General features: G+C 41.7%; 1 protein-coding gene across 1 annotated transcript; it reads left to right on the forward strand.

Moving 5' to 3' along the window:
• The first annotated feature begins 12,457 nt into the window (after nucleotides 1-12,457).
• Nucleotides 12,458-21,571, forward strand: tmem51b (transmembrane protein 51b). Its single transcript, XM_079509381.1, has 3 exons — nucleotides 12,458-12,794; nucleotides 19,697-20,134; nucleotides 20,640-21,571. The coding sequence occupies exons 2-3, from the start codon at nucleotides 19,713-19,715 to the stop codon at nucleotides 21,100-21,102; spliced, it is 885 nt and encodes a 294-aa protein (XP_079365507.1). The 5' UTR covers nucleotides 12,458-12,794; nucleotides 19,697-19,712; the 3' UTR covers nucleotides 21,103-21,571.
• The last annotated feature ends 449 nt before the right edge of the window (nucleotides 21,572-22,020 follow it).

A 22,020-nucleotide genomic window follows, 5' to 3' on the forward strand; every position in this document is an offset into this window, starting at 1 on the left:
AGGGAACAAAGCGTGTGTATGTGTGCAGTTACTTATTACCATAGTTTTTACATCACAAAATGGAGAGACTGACGTCTAGTGAGGTGTCTCCAGGCCTCATGATAAAGAGGTCGGGGTCAGGGTTAGGATTATGCATTGATTCAAATAGCAGATCTACAAGTTCACAGAGGGTCACATCTGATGGTTTCACTATTTTTGCAAGACAGAATGTTGCAATGTTGCACACACCTGGCATAGGTACAAAAAATACGTTTGTATTTATTTGTCTGACAATGTTTCGATCCTGTGGATCTTCATCAAGTAATCCATGTGAACTAAAAGTCTTTTAGTCTACCAGCTGTAGACTGTAGCAGCACCCAGCTGTGGTATTCTACGTCCTCTCTCTAGTTGCGGCCCCAGTGCATGTGTTTGGAGGTGTGCTGGTCTGTGAGGCAGAACAAGTGATGTGACATGATGTGTCACAGCATGTCACATGTGATGAATGTGATGAATAATACTGTGCAGGTGCTGCTGGGGCTTAAAGATGAGGACCTGGAGCTGGGCCTGGGCATCAGCAACCCCCTGCACCACAGGAAACTCCGGCTGGCCATCGAGGATTACAGGAGCGCTGGAGGGGACCGAGTGTGAGTGCCAGCTTACTCCACTTGTGTGCCGGAAATAAATTGGTCGGAGATTGCGGGAGTCTATCCCCGTTACAATGCGCTTAATCTCTCAAGACTTCTGCTCTGTCAGCACCACTGCCTGAAACATGTAGTGGTGTTGTTAGTAGGAATAAACACAGAAGCACCCAGGAGGAAGTGGACTAAGAAAGGGGAGGAGCAAAACTGAGTTCCTGCCCTCAAAGGCAAAAACAAAGGAAAAACAAATATAAATTATTATTATATTATATTTTTTTTATTTTTTCCCCGAATGGGTTCCCAGATTGCAATGCACTAGAGTAGGGCGATAGTGTGCAACACCTACTATCAGCTCCCAGTACCTGCCATACAACTTGCCACACCCAAGCTGTACTACTCATACGCTCATGAGTTGCCGGTGATCAAACCCGTGATGGCCCAAAAGTGAGTGCTCTACCGGTAGTTCTACTAGCAGATCTGCAAGTTCTGAGCTTATAGATCTGTCACCAGCATGCACCTAAGTATAAATCACCCTTTACTCACGTGTGTGCACCTTCCTCCTTGAAGACCATGTCAACTGGGAGGTCAGAGGGGACTAAATTAGGCCAAGGGGACAGCAGTGAAAAAAGTACTAGAGTAAAGGTATAAAAGTATTGGCATCAAAATATACTTACAGTAAAATACAAGTACTCATTAGAAAGGCTCATTTCACAACAATAAAAACATTATTTGTGAGTAGAAGTATACATTATCAAAAAATGGAAATGCTCAGGTAATGTAAAAGTACCTCAGAATTGTACTTAAGTGTAGAATAAGTGATATTTTATCATTAAAATGTTAAAAGTGTTAAATAGATATATTCTGATAGTAATCATTGTTAGTGTTTGTCCAGTAACACAGGTTTCCATGTCTCTCCGGCTCTTTAATAAACAGAAAATGCATTTCCGGTCCGGATACCAATTTTATCTAATCAGGAGAGAGAATTGCAGGATACAGAATAAATAAGTGAAATTGGACGTAATGACTCAAAGAAAACATGCGAGTAGATGGAATTTAAACTGGAACACTAAAATTGAAGCTGATAAATGTGTACTCTCTCCTGAATTGATTGGCTGAAATTGGCAACCAACATAAGATTTGGAGAGATGGGGAGACCACACTCAATAGCAATGATTACTATCAGAAAATAATGCTTTAACCTATTAACCAAAACGTTTTGTTTTAACCAAAAAATATCACTTTTTTGGTTATCCTACCTTTAAGAACAGTACTTGTTCTTAACCTCAATTGAGGTTATGACACAGATTATTCTCAACACAGAATAATCCTAAAATGTACATGTGTACAGTTCAGATCAAAAACATAGTTTACGGGGTTAGGGTCTGTCTATAGTCTGTCATTTAGGACAGACTTTGATGGACAAATGGGTTCTTAAAGAGGTTGATCTGTACTGGGGAACTCTGAAGTGTCTGCCTTAGGGAAGAACCCTTAACTCAGGGTGGAGGACATGGGTGAGGTCTGAAATAATTGTTAACCCTATAGGCCTAATTGTGGTGTGCTGAGGAGTGAGGATGGATGAGTCTGTGACTGACCGTTCCCCTCGTCTCAAATACAAACATAACAAAACTACAAATACAGGCACGCAGGCAAGTTGTTGGGAAATGGACAGTTCAGAAACCTGCCCACCAATGACATAATGGATGGGGAAACCAAGTGAATGGAAACTACAGCTTTTGTCGCCCTGGAAAGCTAGCATGCTGAAGTAGAAGCCATTGTTCAAGCATCAATAAAAAAAAACATAAATACATTTTGAAATCTTGTTTGAAATGACCAAACTTGCCTACCGTTGATGTAATTTGGTATAGGCCGGTTTCACAACTGTTATAATGAAGATAAGGTTGACAATGGGTTACTTAAAGTGCTACTTGATTTCCTCAGACTAAATTCATTGCTGTCGAACAGACGTCCATATTTCCAATCAATATTAATCCCTACTATGGCTATTAGGCTGTCAAAAGCGTCAGAGATGGACCACCACTGGGTGGCCAACACATGGCTGAGTGACGTGGGCCTGCCACAGTACTCCCAGACCTTCCACACTCACCTGGTGGACGGCCTGGTGCTGAACTCCCTGAGCCGCGGAGACCTGGAGAGACTGTTGGACATCAGTGACCAGTCCCACCAGACCAGCCTCCTGCTCGCCATCCAGCTGCTGCAGACGCTCAACTTTGACAAAGAGGTCCGAATAGCTGGCATGACACACACGCACACGCACGCACGCACACATGTCAAATGGTAAATGGTAAATGGTAAATGGTGCATTTATATAGCGCCTTTATCTTTTCCTTATTACGCAAGCGTGTATAACTCAAAACTTGTTTTTTAACTTTAAATGAACCATTTATCTAGTGAGGACCAGGACATTGTTTATTTCTGAAGTTGTATACTTGTGGGGGTATGTGGCCCTCACAGTCACAACTAGAAAAAGTGCCCTTCTGGGCACAGGTCTCCACCAGGAGGATAGGACTGTGTGAGATGTTTGGCAAAATGTTTAGGAGTAATGTTTTTTTTGTTTGTTTGTTTTTTGCAACAATTTTCTTCATTTTGTTGAGGAAATGCAGAGCCAGATCACTCAGAGCATCTCTGAGGATAGAATTCTGGATGAGCAGGACATGTGCAGCATTTTGAACGAAACGGGCCACTCCTGGAAACTTTGGAAGGCAATGTTAGTGTAGAATCTGAGAAATCCAACAGACTCGTCTTGATCACATGACTACAGAGATCATGTGTACCGATTTGCGTGAGATTTGGATGAAATCTGTGCGACTAACATAAGCAATGTGTTTAGCAGAAATCGGCCTCATGGTGGCGCTATAACTGACAGATGTGGAGGGATGCAGGGACAATGTTTTTCCATGGCCTCTAGGGAGTGCGCATATATAAGTTGTATACAGATTGATGCAGTTATAGCTAAAAACAGGAATTGGCCTGTTGTAGCGCCACCATGAGGCTGATTTGGAAAAAAATGAGTGGCATGTCGTCCTCTGCCTAGTGGAAATGTGCGTGTATAATTTCACGGAAATTGCACACTGTGTTTGTGATTTGTGGCATTTTGTTCGAAACGAACCAATCATGTGAGCTTTGGAAGCCAATATTAGCCAATCAGGATGGAAGATGGGAAATGGTGCAGATCCGTGTTGATCACATGACTATGGAGATAGTGTATACCGAATTGTGTGATGTATGGATAAAATGTGTACGAGTAATATACAGAAATGTGTTTTGCCTAAATCGGCCTCATGGTGGCGCTATAACAGGCCGTTGAAGAATATTTGGGGCAGAGGTTCGTCGTTGGCATCCAGGGAGTGTGTGTGCAAAGTTTGGCATGGATCGTGCCAACGGTGGCGGAGATTAGCTGGTAACGGACGGACGGAAGGAAGGAAGGACGGACGGACGGACACACACACACACACACGGACGGAGTGCAAAACATACTCTCTCCCCATGCCTTCGGCCTGGTGGAGACAATTATACAATTTACAATTTACAATTTAGGCATTTAGCAGACGCTCTTAATCCAGAGCGATTTACATTAAGCAAGAACAAAAAGCATGGGAATACATCACATATGTAAAATGCATTTATCGCGAAACATGCGTAAGCTAAGAACGTGACTAGAACATATCTATATAATGACACTATACATATAAACTATAACTAGAACATATCTATATAATGACACTATACATATAAACTATACTATGCTGTACATATATACTATGAAGTGCTATGACTACATACAATGCACTTATTGTGCTGTCTACATGACATGCTATAAGTCTGTTTCAAATGCTATATAAGTCTAACACACACACTATACAACACACACTGTTGGGAACAGTAATACAGTAATAGAAGACTAGCAGCATACAACACAGCTGGTTTATTTAGCAGCCAATAATGTAAACATCGACCATATGAACTTATGAAGCCAGGCTCATGGCACTTATATATATTATTTAGTTATGAACATGAACATAGTAGAGTGCCAGCAGAGACTGAGAATATAGTGGAAGTGACATCACGTGTATTGTACTACACACACAGAAGAACAGCAAACAAAAAACGAAGCACCACCTTGTGGTACCAACCGGTATTGCATAGGCCAACTGAACGTTACAACACACACACACACGCACGCACACACACGATGTGCATTGTGCGCACACAGAGAAGCCTGCAGCGTCCAGTCTGAGTGACCACACACATCCTCCGCCCATCCATGGCTCAGTGTTTTCCTTGGCCTCTGCCATATTGATGCTGGTGTGGTTATCTGTGCGTTGTGTTTCCACAGGCCCTGCAGACCCGCCAGGCTCAATGTGAGCAGCAGGACCAGGACCTCATTGTTTGGACATGTCACCGGGTGATGAAGTGGGTCACAGACATAGACCTCAAGGTGGGTGGGTGGGTGGGTGGGAGGGAGGGAGGAGGGGGTCAATGACCACACTCACTTCACTATAGTGGCTTTTACAGGTCAGACTGGAACATGCAATTCAATTCAATTTAATTCAAAGGGCTTTATTGGCATGAGAAAACATATACGTTAACATTGCCAAAGCGAAAGTGGAACAATACAATCAAAACAAAATAATGTGTGCACAATTGAAAGGCTGCACGCACGCACGCACGCACGCACGCACGCACGCACGCACGCACGCACGCACACACACACACACACACACACACACACACACACACACACACACACACACACACACACACACACACACACACACACATGATATAAAAGTATAGTATGAATTCTAGTATACAATTTTGTATATATTGTACTTGGCTACTGAAATAAAAATCACCACAAAAATAGATATACGGAAATGTTCCGTTTTTATGACCACATATAAATTCCACAGAGCAAACCTTGGTTATGAATAAACTATTTGTGTATAATATAGAAGAAAAACAACAGTCTAGTTTCATCCAACTGATCTTTGTGATGCACAAGCTGTCCTGTAGGGAGGGGAGTGGTGTGGTCGGTCAAGCACACCACCCTCTCCATGGCTCACTGGTCCCAAGAGGAGCTATTTCCATTCCTAGCGGTGATAGCCCCCTGTCGGAATGCTTTGTAGCAGGGTAGGGGATATTCTTTGAATTTTCTCAGCTGACTGCAGGTGGTACAGGTGCTGTTTCCGAGTTATGTGCACACCGATGTACTTAAAACAGCTGACCCTCTCCACTAGTGTCCCGTTGATCATTGTGGAAAATGTACTGTTATTCTCTGCCATAGCTTTCACAAACCCACAACCATCTCCTTGGTTTAAACCGATTGAATTAATGAGGATTTGTATAGCTGAGCACAGGCGATAGCTATCCGTATCTGCACCCACTCTACTTTTAGACTCACTAGTATAGATTCAGAGACTATAATCTATCATCTCCAACCGTGGCTTAAGCCTATTTTGACCTGAGATCAGATTCTAAAAATGTCTTCTACATCCTGACAGTTTTCTGAAAAAGCTATGTTTCTATGTCAGTCGTTCTTCGATTTTTCAAAAATAGCAGACCTACAAGTTCATAGCGCGCCACTCGGTGGCGCGCTATGAGGTTGTAGATCTGCTATTTTTCAATAGCTAAAGCATAACATAATGCTAACACCAAAAGGGGTTCCCGCCCAAAATGGGTTAAGCCTATTTTTGTCATACGACCATGTCGCTCACCAAATATGAGTCATTGCTGGGTAGCGACATGGACACGCGATAATCAGCTCCTGCTCTTTTAGAGAAAGAAAAACATCATGTCCACTGTGCTTGACCTTCAGGAGTATGCAGATGGTCTTCAAGGCAAAGGAGTCCATGGAGCTATGCTGGCTCTGGATGCCTCCTTTGACACAGACGTTATGGCCAGGGCCCTGGGAATCGCTAGTAACAAACACATGCTGCATCGACACCTTTATGAAGAGATGAAATCCCTCTCCATACCTTCAAGGTACATTATCAGAATCAGACCTTCCTATACATTTCAGCCATTTGAAAATAGCCGATCTACAAGCTCACAATGCGTCGCAACGCGACTCATTGTGAGCTTGTAGATCTGCTATTTTCAATAGATTTTGTACACATTTTGAACTTGTGAAATGGCACATTCTGCACAATGAGTACTTTTTTGAGTGGTGTAAACCACTCCTACAACTGGCTTTGTTAGTCTGTGCGCAAAAAATTAGCATGGTTGCTACGGTCACCCAGTTCACCCGGGTGTGATTTCATTACGTCAGAGCTGATTTAATTACGTCAGAGCTGATCAGGCTATATAATACCTTACACCACTCAGTTCACACGGGTGTGATGTTTTTAAACACACAAGGACACTTCACCATGAATTTGTGTCATTTCATAAAACAAATGAACCATTTGTAACCATCAATAAAGGCAAGAAAAGACAGAATAACTCAAAAACAGTAAACTACCACAGTAAGTAACAGTAAAACAGTAAAACAGTAAAACAGTAAACTACTACAGTAAGTGATGAACTTCTTTCGATGGTTTACTTCCACAGCTGTGATGAGCAGAACAGTGAGACCTCATGTTCCTCCTGCCATTCCCCTGCCATTGCAAACCATTACATCATGGAGCGGGAGGAGTGTTTGAGGAGAAGATCTGGCAGGGTGTGTTATTATTTTCACAACCAACCTGGCATTTATTGATTTAATAGCAAGGAGACTGCAGTGGGTGTTTCAAATGATGCCTACAGTACAGTATGTGTATGTATCTCATTGGGTCCATTTGTATACTGTGTATAATGTGTATATGTGTATATATGTGTGTTTTTCTCTGATTGTTCACACTTGCCTTTCTTCCAGAGTCCTTTGAGGTTGCAGTCCTCAAAGGACCAAGGCCAATCAGCGGAGCGAGGCCTTGGTTTCCATGGTAGCTGTGGATCTCTGCCTAGAGAGGCCAGAGTGCAAGTTGTGCCAAGGACCAAGAGAAGCCCCATCATCATGTACACCTACAGCAGTGTTGAAATCGCCAACGTCTGAACCGCCAGCACTGTTTGAATGACATTGTTGTTTACTACTGACAGATTGCCCCTATAGGCCTATAAAGCATGGAACCTAATCACCAGACTGATGACTGATTCAAGGGGAATTCAAACTGTGCTACATGCCCAGTTCAATTTGTAAAATAAACAGGGGGTGGGTTCTTAACCACATTCCCTGTACTTCATCACATCACAAGGCGTTGTGACTTGTGAGCATGCTATTTTTGCTATTAAAAATAATAACAGCTTCTGTACTGACCACACAATGTTTAAACATGTATATCCAAATGCCTTTTATACTGTCCAGTTTTCTATAACCTGGAAACCACACTGATGTAGTTAATAGGTTAAATTAAATAATAATATATATAACTGCTGAAATTCTGTACTTTTCTCCTTTGTATGTGAAATCAGTCGTATGGGCTATTAAATGTATAGTTCTTTTCAGTGCAGCATGTACATACACAGTATAGTATTTAAGTATTAAAATGTTCTTTAAACATTTAACTTTTCTTTTGTACATGCCATGGTCATCATAGCACTTTTTATCCAAAGCACTTTACAAGGTAAATTACATTCATTACATTTGTTTTGTAAACGCCATTGACAATATGACAAATGTACCTCATTATGTCATATTGTCTCTTTATTGTTAATGGCGTTTAATGTTTGTGTTGGCACCATTACATCACCTAATCAACACGAGTTAGACTTTAATATATTAGCGCCCCTCACTTCACACGGGTGTGAATCACCTAATCAACATTCAGTCAGCAGCACACCAGCAGGTGTCTTGCGAGGTGTCACCCTCTGCCGAGGGTGAAACCTCTGCCGAGGGTGACACCTCTGCCGAGGGTGACACCTCGCAAGACACCTGATGGTGTGCTGCTGACTCCATAGTTATTGTCTGCTACTCTGTCCAGTCAAGTCCAGACAGAGCTCTGTTTTTTTGCACCTCAAGTCACCACCAGCTCTCTATACATGTGACCGGAGGGATGTACAGTAGGCTGGAGGTTTCTAATCTAGAATTAGATGTGATATAAGGCGCGGTGCAAGGCTTGTCATTACATTGCTATGGCAAATACCATAGCAGAGCTTCGCCTTTGGTAAAATAGTATATAAAGCATGTACAAGGATGGTTTATTATCATTCCTGTCAGGATTTTCTCAGCAAATCACGACTGCAAATGCTACCACGCAGGACTGTACCTTAAGATAGCGTATGATATGTACTGTACACTCCAGCAATTAAACATTCCACATGTTCTGTTTATTCAAGAGCAAATGTTAACATCTTTACTACCTAACCAGTCTAGATTATCATCAATAAGATGACATACAGCACTTGAGCAATGTGTAAAACTGAGGCAAATACACTGCCGTTTTACATTGCATTGATCAGTTTATTATAAACATTGTATTGGCCAAAATGGTAACACGACTATTTATGTTTAAGAAGTCAATTGTCAAAACATAAGTAGATTATGTTCGATCCAAGAAAATGTGAGCCTAATGCATATAGGAATTAGGAACCCAACATTTTAACTGCAGTGACAAACGGTTTGCAGTTACACTTGAAGGTAAATCCACACAGAACTAACAGGTTTGTCTACATGCAAGGTGAAGGTATAGGTTCAAGCGGGAAGATTAGATGGGTTTAAACTCGTTTGACTTCTAATATATTCAACCACTGCTCTGCTGGAATTAACACGCACATACATACTACTATACATACATACATACATACATACATACATACATACATACATACATACATACATACATAATCTCACAAAAGTGAGTACACCCCTCGCATTACTGCAAAAAAAATGATATCTCTTCATGTGACAACAATGAAGAAACGTCACTTTGATACAATGTAAAGTAGTCAGTGTACAGCTTGGATATCAGTGTAGATTTCATTTTCCCCTCAAAATAACTAAAAATCGCGCTAATATATTAAAGTCTAACTCATGTTGATTAGGTGATGTAATGGTGCCAACACAAACATTAAACGCCATTAACAATAAAGAGACAATATGACATAATGAGGTACATTTGTCATATTGTCAATGGCGTTTACAAAACAAACATTGAACTAAAGACAAACATTAAACCTGTATATATAGCATTACGTGGAAGCAGGGATTGAACCCAGGCCTCCCACTCGCCAGACCAATGAATGCCAACATGTACTGTGACATACTGAAGCAGAGCATGATCCCCTCTCTTCAGAAACTGCAGGGCCGCAGGGCAGTATTCCAACATGATAATGACCCCAAAACACACCTCCAAGATGACCACTGCCTTGCTAAAGAAGCTGAGAATAAAGGCGATGGACTGGCTAAGCATGTCTCCAGACCTAAACCCTATTGAGCATCTCTGGGGCATCCTCAAACGGAAGGTGGAGGAGCATAAGGTCTCTATAACATCCACCAGCTCCGTGATGTCATCATGGAGGAGTGGGAGATGATTCCAGTGTGAACCTGTGAAGCTCTGGTGAACTTCATGCCCAGGAGGGTGAAGGCAGTGCTGGAAAGTAATGGTGGCCACTGGCCACACAAAATATTGACACTTGGGCCCAATTTGGACATGTTCACTTAAGGGTGTACTCACTTTTGTTGCCAGCAGTTTGGAATTAATGTGTGTTTTTAGTTATTTTGAGGGGAAATTAAAATCTACACTGATATCCAAGCTGTACACTGACTACTTTACATTGTATCAAAGTGTCGTTTCTTCATTGAGATACTTTTTTTTTTGCAGAAATGCGAGGGGTGTACTCACTTTTGTGAGATACTGTACATACATACATACATACATACATACATACATACATACATACATACATACATACATACATACATACATACATACATACATACATACATACATACATACATACATACATACATATGCGGTCTAGTCTAACTTGGACTCAGGGGGGTGGACGCCTCTGCCTTGCATAGTCCCCAGTGAATAGGCAGGTTGCCCTTCACTGGTAACCTTACTTTGGATTTTAAATATATGAAGGTATTGTAGGCTGGGATTTTACAAAAAAGCCCCCCTTTTAAATACATACATACATACAGACATACAGACCTACATACATACATACATACATACATACATACATACATACATACTTATAAGGTATGCCATCTGGTGGCTAATGAACCAAACACATTCTCAGAAGTTGAAGCAGTTTTAGAGGACCCACTTTTAGGCCAGTGCAACAGAGCATGCTTTTGCCTTTTTTTAAACCTTACCCATTTTAACCACATACATACATACATACATACATACATACATACATACATACATACATACATACATACATACATACATGACATACACACAAATATAAGTTGGTTATCCTTATCTGACCGCAACTGACGAGTTTGGCCTATTTGCCTTCTTTATACTATCAGGTAGGAAAAAGGATTCAGAAAGGTTTTGTTTATTAATGAATAGTGTAATGTAACCTACTATTGTTGAGAAAAAACTACGGTCAACACATTCATGCTGTAATTAATGTCCTGTAGTGTAGGCCTATCCATTCATTGAATATGCTACTGCTGTTCTGCACACAATTATGAGTCATGACACAATAATTAAAGAACAGAATAGAATCAATAGATTGTTTTCGCAATCACAGTTCATCATAGTAGAGGACCTGGCTAAGATATGTATGCATTTCATTTAGGAGAGAATATCTCAACTGTTACTGGTACTTAAGACACGCATAATACTGCCCTCTATCTTCTAAACCATTGGAGCTCAAAATGTTAGCAGAGACTAAAATGTTGAGGTTCTCTCTGGGAGTAACAAGGATGGATAGGATCATGAATGAGTACATCAGAGGGACAGCACATGTCAGATGTTTTGGAGATAAAGCCAGAGAGGCCAGACTGAGATGGTTTGGACACATACAGAGGAGGGATAGTAAGTATATCGGTAGAAGGACACTGAGGTTGGAACTGCCAGGCAGGAAGACCAAAGAGAAGATTTATGGATGTAGTGAAAGAGCTCTTTCAATAAAGCCCTTTGAATTGAAATGAATTGAAATATTGGAGGCCGACTAGCATGGTGAAGTGCTTACATGTTCGTATTAAGGAATGGTATTTTTTTTCCTTTCTTCCCCCTAAGCATCCGGCTTATAAGAGCACAAGGTCTTATGATGTGCTTCATTATAATCAATAATGGAGAGTTAGACCTTCATTCAGCCCAGGACACTGAAGGACAGATGAAACCATAGTGGATGGAGATGGAGAAATTGGAAGACAAAACTAGCTAGAAGGACAATTCTTTCTTTGGAGTAATGGACAGCAGCCACTCAAAACTCAGAAATAGCTACAAAAACAGCTGAAGTACCGGTACTTGAAAGCTGCATTATTCTGAAAGGAAAGAGAAGTAGACTGGCGGCGATATTGGATTTGGCCACTATGATGACCTGGAAGGTTGCTGGCTCGGGCACGGATTCAACAAACATGAGTTTTCTGAACATTTTGAGCACCTCAGAAAATCTGTAGCTCCAACAGTTTAGAAAATAGAGCCATGTTTGAACTAGGGGTCATTTTAAAAAGGGCGTGGACCGTGGCCATTTTCGGGTATTTTTCACAGTTCCCAAGTTGTCGCGCGACATGGGGGTCATATTAGCCAAGAACAATTGAGATATTCTCTCCTAAATGAAGTGCATACATATCTTAGCCAGGTCCTAGACTATCACCTAAAATTATGTACTTTTGTTTTAAATTGCCCTTGAAGAACCAGCACTAGGACCACGGGGAATCCCTGCCCACACATACACACTTTACAACCGGGGGGCGGTGTCTTCACTCCAGGCGCACAAAGTTCCTGTGTAATATTTTCTTTACATTCTACTAGTGGGGGACAACTTGGCACTGTACGAACAGACTCTCTCTACCTAACCCCTGCACGTGAAGGCATTTATAGTGGACGCATTGTTGTTTACACTGTTGGTTGTCATTGATTGTACGCGCTATCAGTCAGTCAGTATAGTTCCATGATCTCTGTCATCTTCCTGAAAACACCTGCATGCTTCAGGTAACCACCCATCGAATACAGGGAAGTCCTTCCTTGGGCGGTGATCGTTGTGGGGAAAAAGGTAAGGTCGCTTTTGATATTTACCAATTGTCATTTTGGTACTGTAGATATCGCAAATTCACCTGCAGTAATTGCGCACAAAACGCACATCAAAGCGCACACGGTTTTTAGTAGAGACCGTTTGTGTTGTGTGTGTTTTGCTGTAAGTGGTGCCATGGTTGGTATGAGGGCTGTTCCTTCTTCCTTAACTTCCAGAAGAACGGTTTTGCTTCTTAAACATTATTTTAACGCGAAAGTTTTCAAACTATTTTAATGGTAGTAGGTAGACTTTCGCCGCAGCCTGCATATTATCATAAGAACGTGTATCCATGTAGAATGTTACGTTTGTGTGCGCGTGTGAATCGTACTGGGAGGAAACGGGGCCCTTATAAACACAGGCTAGTCTTACATTTAAGGACAAATAATAAGCTTCTACAAGTTGAGTGATTTTGCGCTAGCCTTTGTTAAACATCAGTGGCGTTATTCCATGACCTACAAGTATACGACCTTTTAGAAGAAAAGTTGAATGAAGCCATGAAGGATTAAAACACCTTGAAGGAGTTTGCCAGCCACGTCTCTTTTTAGCCAGACGGTGACTCTCTACACAGTATGGGGGGCTTTCCAACTGTCTGAATGGACCATGACATGTGCACTTAAAAAAACTTTAAAGCAAAAGCAAATTGAGATTTCAGAACAACTTAAAAAACAGCAATATCCTGTGAATGTGACTGGACTGACCAAAAGGCATCCATACGTAGCCTGGCTGAAACTATGATTTATTTTTGGCAAAACGAATACAATCACAAATTCACAATACCCCACACAATACCCCAAACAAATGTCATGTAGGACTTTTTCCAGTGAGCCAACTTAACATGCACACTGATTGCTTGACCCGAATGGAACACTCATGATTAGTATCTAGGCAAATCTACTATTTGTCAAATATGGTCTTTTTCAATTCCATAAAGATCTATTCTCAATAATTATACACAATGTATTGTGTGTACGTATGTATACTGGTATGCACAGAAGTTATAAAGAAATACACATCCTTGTGATATCGCAGGTTTTTAAAATGTAAAGAAAGACATACCTATGTACTGTAAATGTCATGCATGTTCCATCTTTAATGTCATCTTCCAACAAACAAAACTCCAAAGAAAAAACTAGAAAACAAATCGCTGCAAGCAGCGATAAGGCGGGACCAAGCAGGAAGGCAATAACAATAAACTGAAATGAACATGTGTAGTCAGATATAGTTACAAGCTTGCAACAAAGTAACCCTATGAAGAGTAGGCTATTGAAGCTGCTACATGCATACAGTTTGAACAGGTAGGTCATTATTTAATAGGGCTCTATTTACAGGGTTATAATGCTCTGAAGTTCAAAAACAGTTGAACAGAGATAACATTGGAAAGAGGGAAACTGTTGGTATTGGAGGCCATGGTTTGAAACCCCCCAAACCGGTACCCTTGTATGAACTACACGTTCGTGCACACAAACGTGCATACTATGTGCACGTCACACACCATAGGCATTTCCATCAGGATGGGAGACAATTATTAGCTTGGTACACCAACCAGCTCAGTGGCCTTGTGGTTAGAGTGTCCGCCCTGAGACTGGGAGGTCGGGGTTCGATCCCCGGCCGGGTCATACCAAAGACTCTAAAAATGGGACCCAGTGCCTCCCTGCTTGACACTCGGCATCAAGGGTTGGATTGGGGGTAAGTCCCTGCGACATACTAGCGTCATGTCCAGGGGGTGTACTTGTACATCAAGCTGCCTCACGAGCAGCTTGATGTAAGAGCTGCCTCACAAGCTCATAGCGCGCCACCGAGTGGTGCGCTATGAACTTGTAGGTCTGCTGTTTTTGAAAAATCGTAAAAATGGGTTAAGTCAATATCTGCTGATACTGTGATACTTATGATGTCTTTAGCAGTATGGTGGTCTACTCTAAATACATTGATTCTCCTTTTCTGGAGGCAGGTCTTGATTAACATGGATGTGTACTTTGGATGATGTTACAATAATTATAACAAAGCAATGTTTTGTGTGACATACAGACTGGACTGGGACAAGCCCTGGCTTTTATTGTCTTGACCAGCCCACTTCTGATATGGAAAAGAAGGCCGGGCCTCAGCTAAACGTTGTTTTCGTCCCTTGTGCTCATCACAATGCATCTCCAATGCATAATAGGCCTATCTCACAGCCCGCTTTCCACGCCCACTTCCGGTAAATAGTGGTGTCTTTAACATGAGCATTTACACGTTTTTTTCTCTGGAGAATTTAAGTACATTTTCTAATGTAAAAATGTGACAGACCAATATTATTATGAAGCAAACAAGATGGTAAATCAGGTCGAACAGATAGAACAAACCTTACCTTGAGAAAACAAAAGTTGTAGACTTCTTCGGTTAACATGTAGTGTCTATGGAGTGACGTCACGCTATCACCACTAACCCCGAAAGGGGGCGTATTTAGGGGGGCGGGGAAATTCTGTGAGATAGGCTTATTGCGCACACAGCCCTCACATTACACACATTAATGCCAAGCAAATCAAGTTGACACAAAGTAGCCTAAACCCAAATCTAGTGTTCAGCGATGATTCCGAGTTACTTTACAGTGGTTCTCAAACTTTAGCTCGAGACCCAAAACTGAGACTAGTGAAAATAACGGATCTCCATGCAAGCTCACAACGTGTTGTTGATCTGCTATTTTCACTACTTTTTTATTAATTAAAAGTTATTTCTTATTTATGGACCTTAGATTCATTTTGCTTTATCTATGGAATTATTTGGGATTTTATTTCTTATTAAAACTTTTTGATTTTGTTTTGGGGGATTCTTTTGAAGTAATAATTAACCACAAAATAGGAAATTTCACTCGCAACCCATAAAATGTGTCTGTGACCCATAAATGGGTCCCACTGTTTTGGAACCAATGTGCTATTAGACAGCATATCACAGTATATCAGCCAACAAATGGCTGGGCCCCTGAAAGGTTCCAGTGACTGGGTCGTCCCTAAATCTAAAACACATATTTGTATTTTTAAATGCTGTAACATTAGCCCCCTGGCCTGGAGCAGCATTCTGAGCTTAACAAAAAAAGTTGGTCTTTGGGCCAAAAGCCCGACACCAACTTCCTCTTTTTCTTCTCCTTTCTTTCATGGCATCCCAATTGATGCAAGGAAATCTACTACATTAGCCAGTAGTTTTTAGATCATGTCTACGCCATATTTGGTGACCCATCCGATTCTGTGATCTACCCTCACACGGATCTTGCCCAGCTGAAGAGCAGAATGATGCCACCGCCACCATTAACACCATACTAAATGGTGTAGCTTGGATGATGGGCTGTATTGGCTTTGCATCAAACACATTTTTAAACTGAAGGTCTAAAATCCACAAATATTCTATCGTTGTCTCAAAAGACCATAACACATTTCCCTACATAGTTATGGGGTGACTGAATGCATCTTTTGGCATAATTCAGATGGCTAGGATGAGGGTATCTGTCATGCCACCCTACCCGATAGCCCAGAGACGTGCAGAATCAAGAAAAGTGCAGCAGAACACAACGTGGCAGCGTGCCAGCCTCCATCTATTGAGCTCAACCAGCAACTTCCAGAAATTCCTGTACTGACACTTCAACATTTTCAGCTTAAAGGGATAGTTCACAATTTTTGAACTTACTTTGTATGAAATAGTTGCCATTAATATAGTGGTTAGTTGCAACTGTATTACTTGATTGCCCGAGTCCCGTGGTGGGAGTTCTGCTCTGGTTTTGGTGAATATTAAGTAGTTCCGGTCATTTTGTGGGGGCACTGGGGCCACGCATTAAAAGTAAATTAATTCACAAAACTAACATTTGTATTGTTGACCTATTTGTAAAATACAAAAAAACTTTCGTTCAACTTTGACTCCTCTATCACATGGAACTATATTTTGGGTGTAGTAATATGGACACAAAAAACATAGTTCTGTGTGATAGAGGGGTCAAAAATGAACGGAAATTGCACTATATGGTAGAAACAGGTCAAATTACGCTAGTTTTGTGGATTCATTTACTTTTAATGCGTGGCCCCCTGTGCCCCCCACAAAATGACCGGAACGACTTAATATTTCACCAAAATCAGAGCAGAACTCCCACCACGGGACTCAGGCAATCAATTAATACAGTTGCAAACTTGCAAGTATTTCATACAGCTTACAGTAAGTTAAAACATCACACTCGTGTGAAATGAGGTGCTCTCTTGCCATTGTACATCAATTTATGTTAGCGGCCATTTGACATAAGGTACATAAGGTGGTCCCTTATTGGCCAAGTGCTCCCACCAACATGTGATTGGTTAGCCGATTTGCTCATTTACATATGATGTAAGTTTTCCCTTCAATGTCAATGGCGTTTAATGTTTTGATGTTTAATTTCTAAGCTGTTTATAGAAGGGGCTAGCGCCCCTTAAAAATTCTGAACTATCTCTTTAACCCATTTGCCTTAGCTATTGAAAAATAGCAGATCTACAAGCTCATAGCGCGCCACCGAGTGGCGCACTACGAGCTTGTAGGTCTGCTATTTTTGAAAAATCGAAGAACGACTGACATAGAAACATAGCTTTTTCAGAAAACTGTCAGGATGTAGAAGACATTTTTAGAATCTGATAAATGGGTTAAAGCCCAAAAGAGAACTTCGGCCAGTGTCTTCCCAATTCATTTACCACTTAAAGGGGAAAACCACCCATTTTGTCATTAATATACCTTAGAGCTGTTGTGTGGAAATAATAAAAAGTCCCCCTATTTTGTGTTTCCTAGAACTGTAATTATGAAGATTTTTTTTTCCAGACCTCTAGTTCTAGGAAACACAGAATGGTAAATGGTGCATTTATATAGCGCCTTTATCCAAGGCGCTTTACATAGATTGTGCATTCCATTCACACACACATTCATACACCGATGGCAGCGGAAACCATGCAAGGCACCATCTAGCACATCGGGAGCAATTAGGGGTTCAGTGTCTTGCTCAAGGACACTTCGACAGTGACTCTGGGGGAGCCTGGGTTCGAACTGGCAACCTTGCGGTTCCCATCCAGGCACCCCTGAGCCACCGCCGCCCAATGGGGGAACCTTTTTATTATTTCCACACAACAGCTCTAAGGTATATTAATGACATAGTAAAATGTTGAAAATGAGTGGAATGCCCCTTTAAGCCCAGCCCTGTTTTAATAATCACACTTGTGTGAAGTGAGGGGCGCTCTACATCATACGATCATACATCATCATACATCACAGTCCGTGCTCAGCCAATCAAAATATCGCTATGGGGTATACGCATTGCTCAGCCAATCAAATCATCGCTATGGAGTACACAGTACACACATTGCTCAGCCAATTAAATCATTGCTATGGGGTTACGGTAGACACATTGCTCAGCCAATCAAATCTGTTGTAGGTTCACTTTGGAGAACAAGGTCAAAAGCCTGCTCGACGAACAGGTTCTTATTTTGTTTGAACAGCACGTTTCTTGTGTTTCTGTTTGTCAGTTGGTACTGGTAGTCATTCATCGCTTGTGTAACGTCGGATGTCTGCCTTCAAAAATGTATTCTCGCTGTTGTCATAGGAATCTGTACTGTCGAACACATAAACCAAAGTTTTCAATGGCAAGAGACCACACATGATCAAAGTTGTCATAGATATAGGGGAGTACAAGTATGTTACCCAGTAGGAGTTTAGGATGTAAAGAGTAAGACAGATGTGATTCAGCTTATGGACTGAAGATAAGGAACGATCCTCTTTTCCAAGATTTGGTACCTTGACCTGAGGCTAATTTCACGGCTTTAAAGAATGAGAATCGTGTGCGGATTGTGGTCTAAATTCTTGTGGACGAATAGTAATACTGTCATAGTTAAGTTCTGTGTCACTTCATTCTTTCTCTGTCTCTCCAGTTCTCATCTTTCATGTTAGGACTTGTCTTCCACCATACTTGTTGGCCATACTTTGTCGCAACGGCTCTCTGGGAATGCCATGAAGTAATTATAAGTTTCATAACATTTATTCAGCCATGCCGAACAAAATGTTCAGAATCGCTTTGAAATCTTCAGTCTTTCAGTTTAATGAGATGCACAGGAGTGTCTTTGCACACTTTCAGACTATTGTGAATCAAATTCGTGATTTAAAGTAGTTCCCTTGATTTTAGAATTCTTTATGGCACCATAACTGATGCTCCAAGCTGATTTTCATTACAGTGTATTGTACCTGCCCATCCGTCTGTCTCTCACAGGGATAACTCTTGACTGTTTTAATTTGGTTTGGATCAAATTATTCGATCAAATGTGACTGTGGATTGTTTAATACTATTAACAATATAATAAATACTATAATGAAGATGGGTGTGACATCTCTCCGAGTGCATTTTTAGTTGCACTCAGACTATTATAGCACTTCGCCACCTTGTGCACAAATTAAAGTACTACATTGAAGTTTTGGACATTTCCTTTCCTATTTTTGATCCGTCTACACTTTGACCACTTTGAAGGCCCATGCACCCAGAGTGCATCCGTTTTTTTTACTCGTCTGGAAAAAAAATTATGAATCAAAAAATTACGCATAACAGCATCACAGCCCCTCGTCAGACGGAAATTTCAGAGTAGGTGAGCTAGACATCTTAGAAAAGTGTGTGTTCGTTCGTCATTAAAAATGGATGCTGTGTACAAGTGGCATCCCTATTTTGGGCATATCTATATACAGTACAATATGCCCTACATTTCCCAATTAAAAAACAAAAATGGTAAAATTTAAATCTAAATTAACAACGTGTCGTGATGCGACGTGTTCAAGTACGACAGGTAGGTTGTATAAGTATTTAGGGCATAAGTGCTTAATGTCAAGTTGACTTCTAATTGGTCTCAATTTTCCATTGTTTTCCTAAGGTTTTGTCCTGCAAGGATGTGTTCCAGCCGGGGTCTATGTGGGGACAGTGAGCGTGCCTCCAGATCCTCCGACTCTGGCAGTTCAGGGTCCCATTATGCCCTGTGTGCCTTAGGGATTGGTCTCATTGCCCTGGGCATTGTCATGATCGTGTGGACCGTGGTACCCTTGGCTATTGCAGCTTCAGAGGCTACACCTTCGCCGGGCAACTTTACGACAGTGCCAGGGGATGATGATGGGGAGGATGACGATAACATACTAGATGGCAAAAGCACCTCATCTGTGGCCCTTGTGCTTATTGGAGCAGGGGTCGCCATGCTGCTCCTGGCCATTTGCCTCGGAGTGAGAAATAAGCGAAGACAACAGGACAGGAGCCAGCAAACGGCAGCAGCAGCTGCATCGAGAGCCCCCCTTACGGATGTGACTGGGGAGGAAGAAATGTGAGTGCTGATACCATAGACATAATATAGGTAGACCTCACATTGGCACTGGATTGTACATCAATGCCATATTGGTAGGGGCAACTTTCCATAACTACACTGAAAAAAATATGCTCGAGTCCTGGAAGTACCTGGAAACTAAACATTGCCTATTTAATTGTATCATAATAACACACAGCTACTTGTCTGGCATTTGTAATAAACCAACCCTAAAATGAGGATTTTAATTATGGAAAAATGTCCTGCTTCAATAGACATACAGTAGGAGACTCGGCGTGCCCCAACCGATAGGGCAGCCAAGTTGACGCATTTGCTCCAGTGAGCAGCCAATACGGTTTTCTACTGTACGTGTATATAGCTATGATTTATACAAGCTCCTGAGCCTCTACTGTTGTGCTGTCACGTTCTGACACACATGACTTACAGTTGATGCTGATGATTGTGAAGCTGGCTGTTTTTTCAGACTCCTTACTTTCTCGGTCTTGTCTCATGTGTCCCATTTCAGTCAGGAGAATCCTACTGCTGCATACGGCGTACCCAGCTACGAGGAGGCCGTTGGCAGCGGTCAGTACCCGGTCCGCGAAAGCAACCTTCGGAACAGCATCTCCCAGCTGCCATCCTATGAGGACATCATCGCCGCCGTGGAAAACGAAGGGGCAGAAGAACCCAGGAACGACCCTGCTGGCGAATCGGCAACCAGCCCAACCAGTCCGGCTGCTGATGAAGCCCTAAACGGTGCCTCTCCTGCTGCTGCCGCCAACGCCAGCCCCAACCCGAACCAGCCCACTCGCAGTAGCAGCCGAGCCAGCAGGATACTTCGTCCCCTCCGGATACGGAGGATCAAGTCAGACAAACTGCATCTGAGAGACTTCCGGCTCCACATCCGCAGTCCAACCCAGAATCCAGTGACGATCGAACCCATCACTCCGCCACCGCAGTACGACGATAAGATGCCAGAGTTAGCATAGCGCCTCTTGAAGCCTAGAGTGGAGAACTGCTTTTGATCAACGGCACTATATCTGGTTCAGAGGGACAAATGACAACATATCTGAAGAGCTGTTTTCGAAAATAATGACTAGAATTGCTGCAATGTGTGTGAGGTCAGGCTGGGAATGGCTTCATTACCAACTGACACCACAAATATAGTATATTACAGTGGTTCTTAACTTTTTAATTTCAAGGACCCCCATTTCTAAGCTACAGTCTTTCTTGCTATTTGTGGAAACATAGACAGTGCCATGCTGCTATCCATATTTATTGAGTTTAGTTGCTGCATTATACATTGTGTCGGTGTGAATGTGATTAGTTTGTCACACCTGTCATGATATGTGACCAGATTTGACTGAGACTGCCATCGCGCAAATTCCAGCTTTTCACCAGTGGAGTAAAACTTTTTTTTTTTTTTTTTTTCCAAAATGAGTTTATAGCACAGGCAGACTCTTCACATACTAGAACATGTCTGAAATAAGTGTCAGAGCTGAAATCGACATGTAAATATGAAATAAATGCTTAAACATGTAGCTAGGTGTAATGTTAGAGACCACAGAAGTGAACCTTTCATGCCTGTTTTCTCAACTTGCTGTTTTCTGCAAGACATTTCTCCAAAACTGGTGGGTCAAACTGAACAACCAATATGTCAATTTGAAGCTATGATTCCCTGCTTTCACATGACATGAAAATTCAAAAAAATCCAATGGCAGTCCCTCAGTCAAATTTAGTCACATATGTTTTACTTCTGGGGGAAATGGATGCCTATTACCTGGGGAAATTATTAAATGGTACAGGCATTGTAATAAATGTATAGGGAGATCTGTTTAGTGAACAGAAAGATACTGAGGGCATACTTATGCATTCGGTTTGTTTATAAACGGTGAAATCCCAGACCA

Source organism: Electrona antarctica (genome assembly GCF_951216825.1).
Source record: "Electrona antarctica genome assembly, chromosome: 9".
Lineage (NCBI taxonomy): Eukaryota > Metazoa > Chordata > Actinopteri > Myctophiformes > Myctophidae > Electrona > Electrona antarctica.

Excerpts from the sequence above, each read along its gene's own strand:
- tmem51b (XM_079509381.1), top strand. The coding sequence starts at position 19,713 with ATGTGTTCCAGCCGGGGTCTATGTGGGGACAGTGAGCGTGCCTCCAGA. Across the intron at positions 20,135-20,639 it reads GTGACTGGGGAGGAAGAAAT|TCAGGAGAATCCTACTGCTG; the intron begins GTGAGTGCTGAT and ends GTCCCATTTCAG.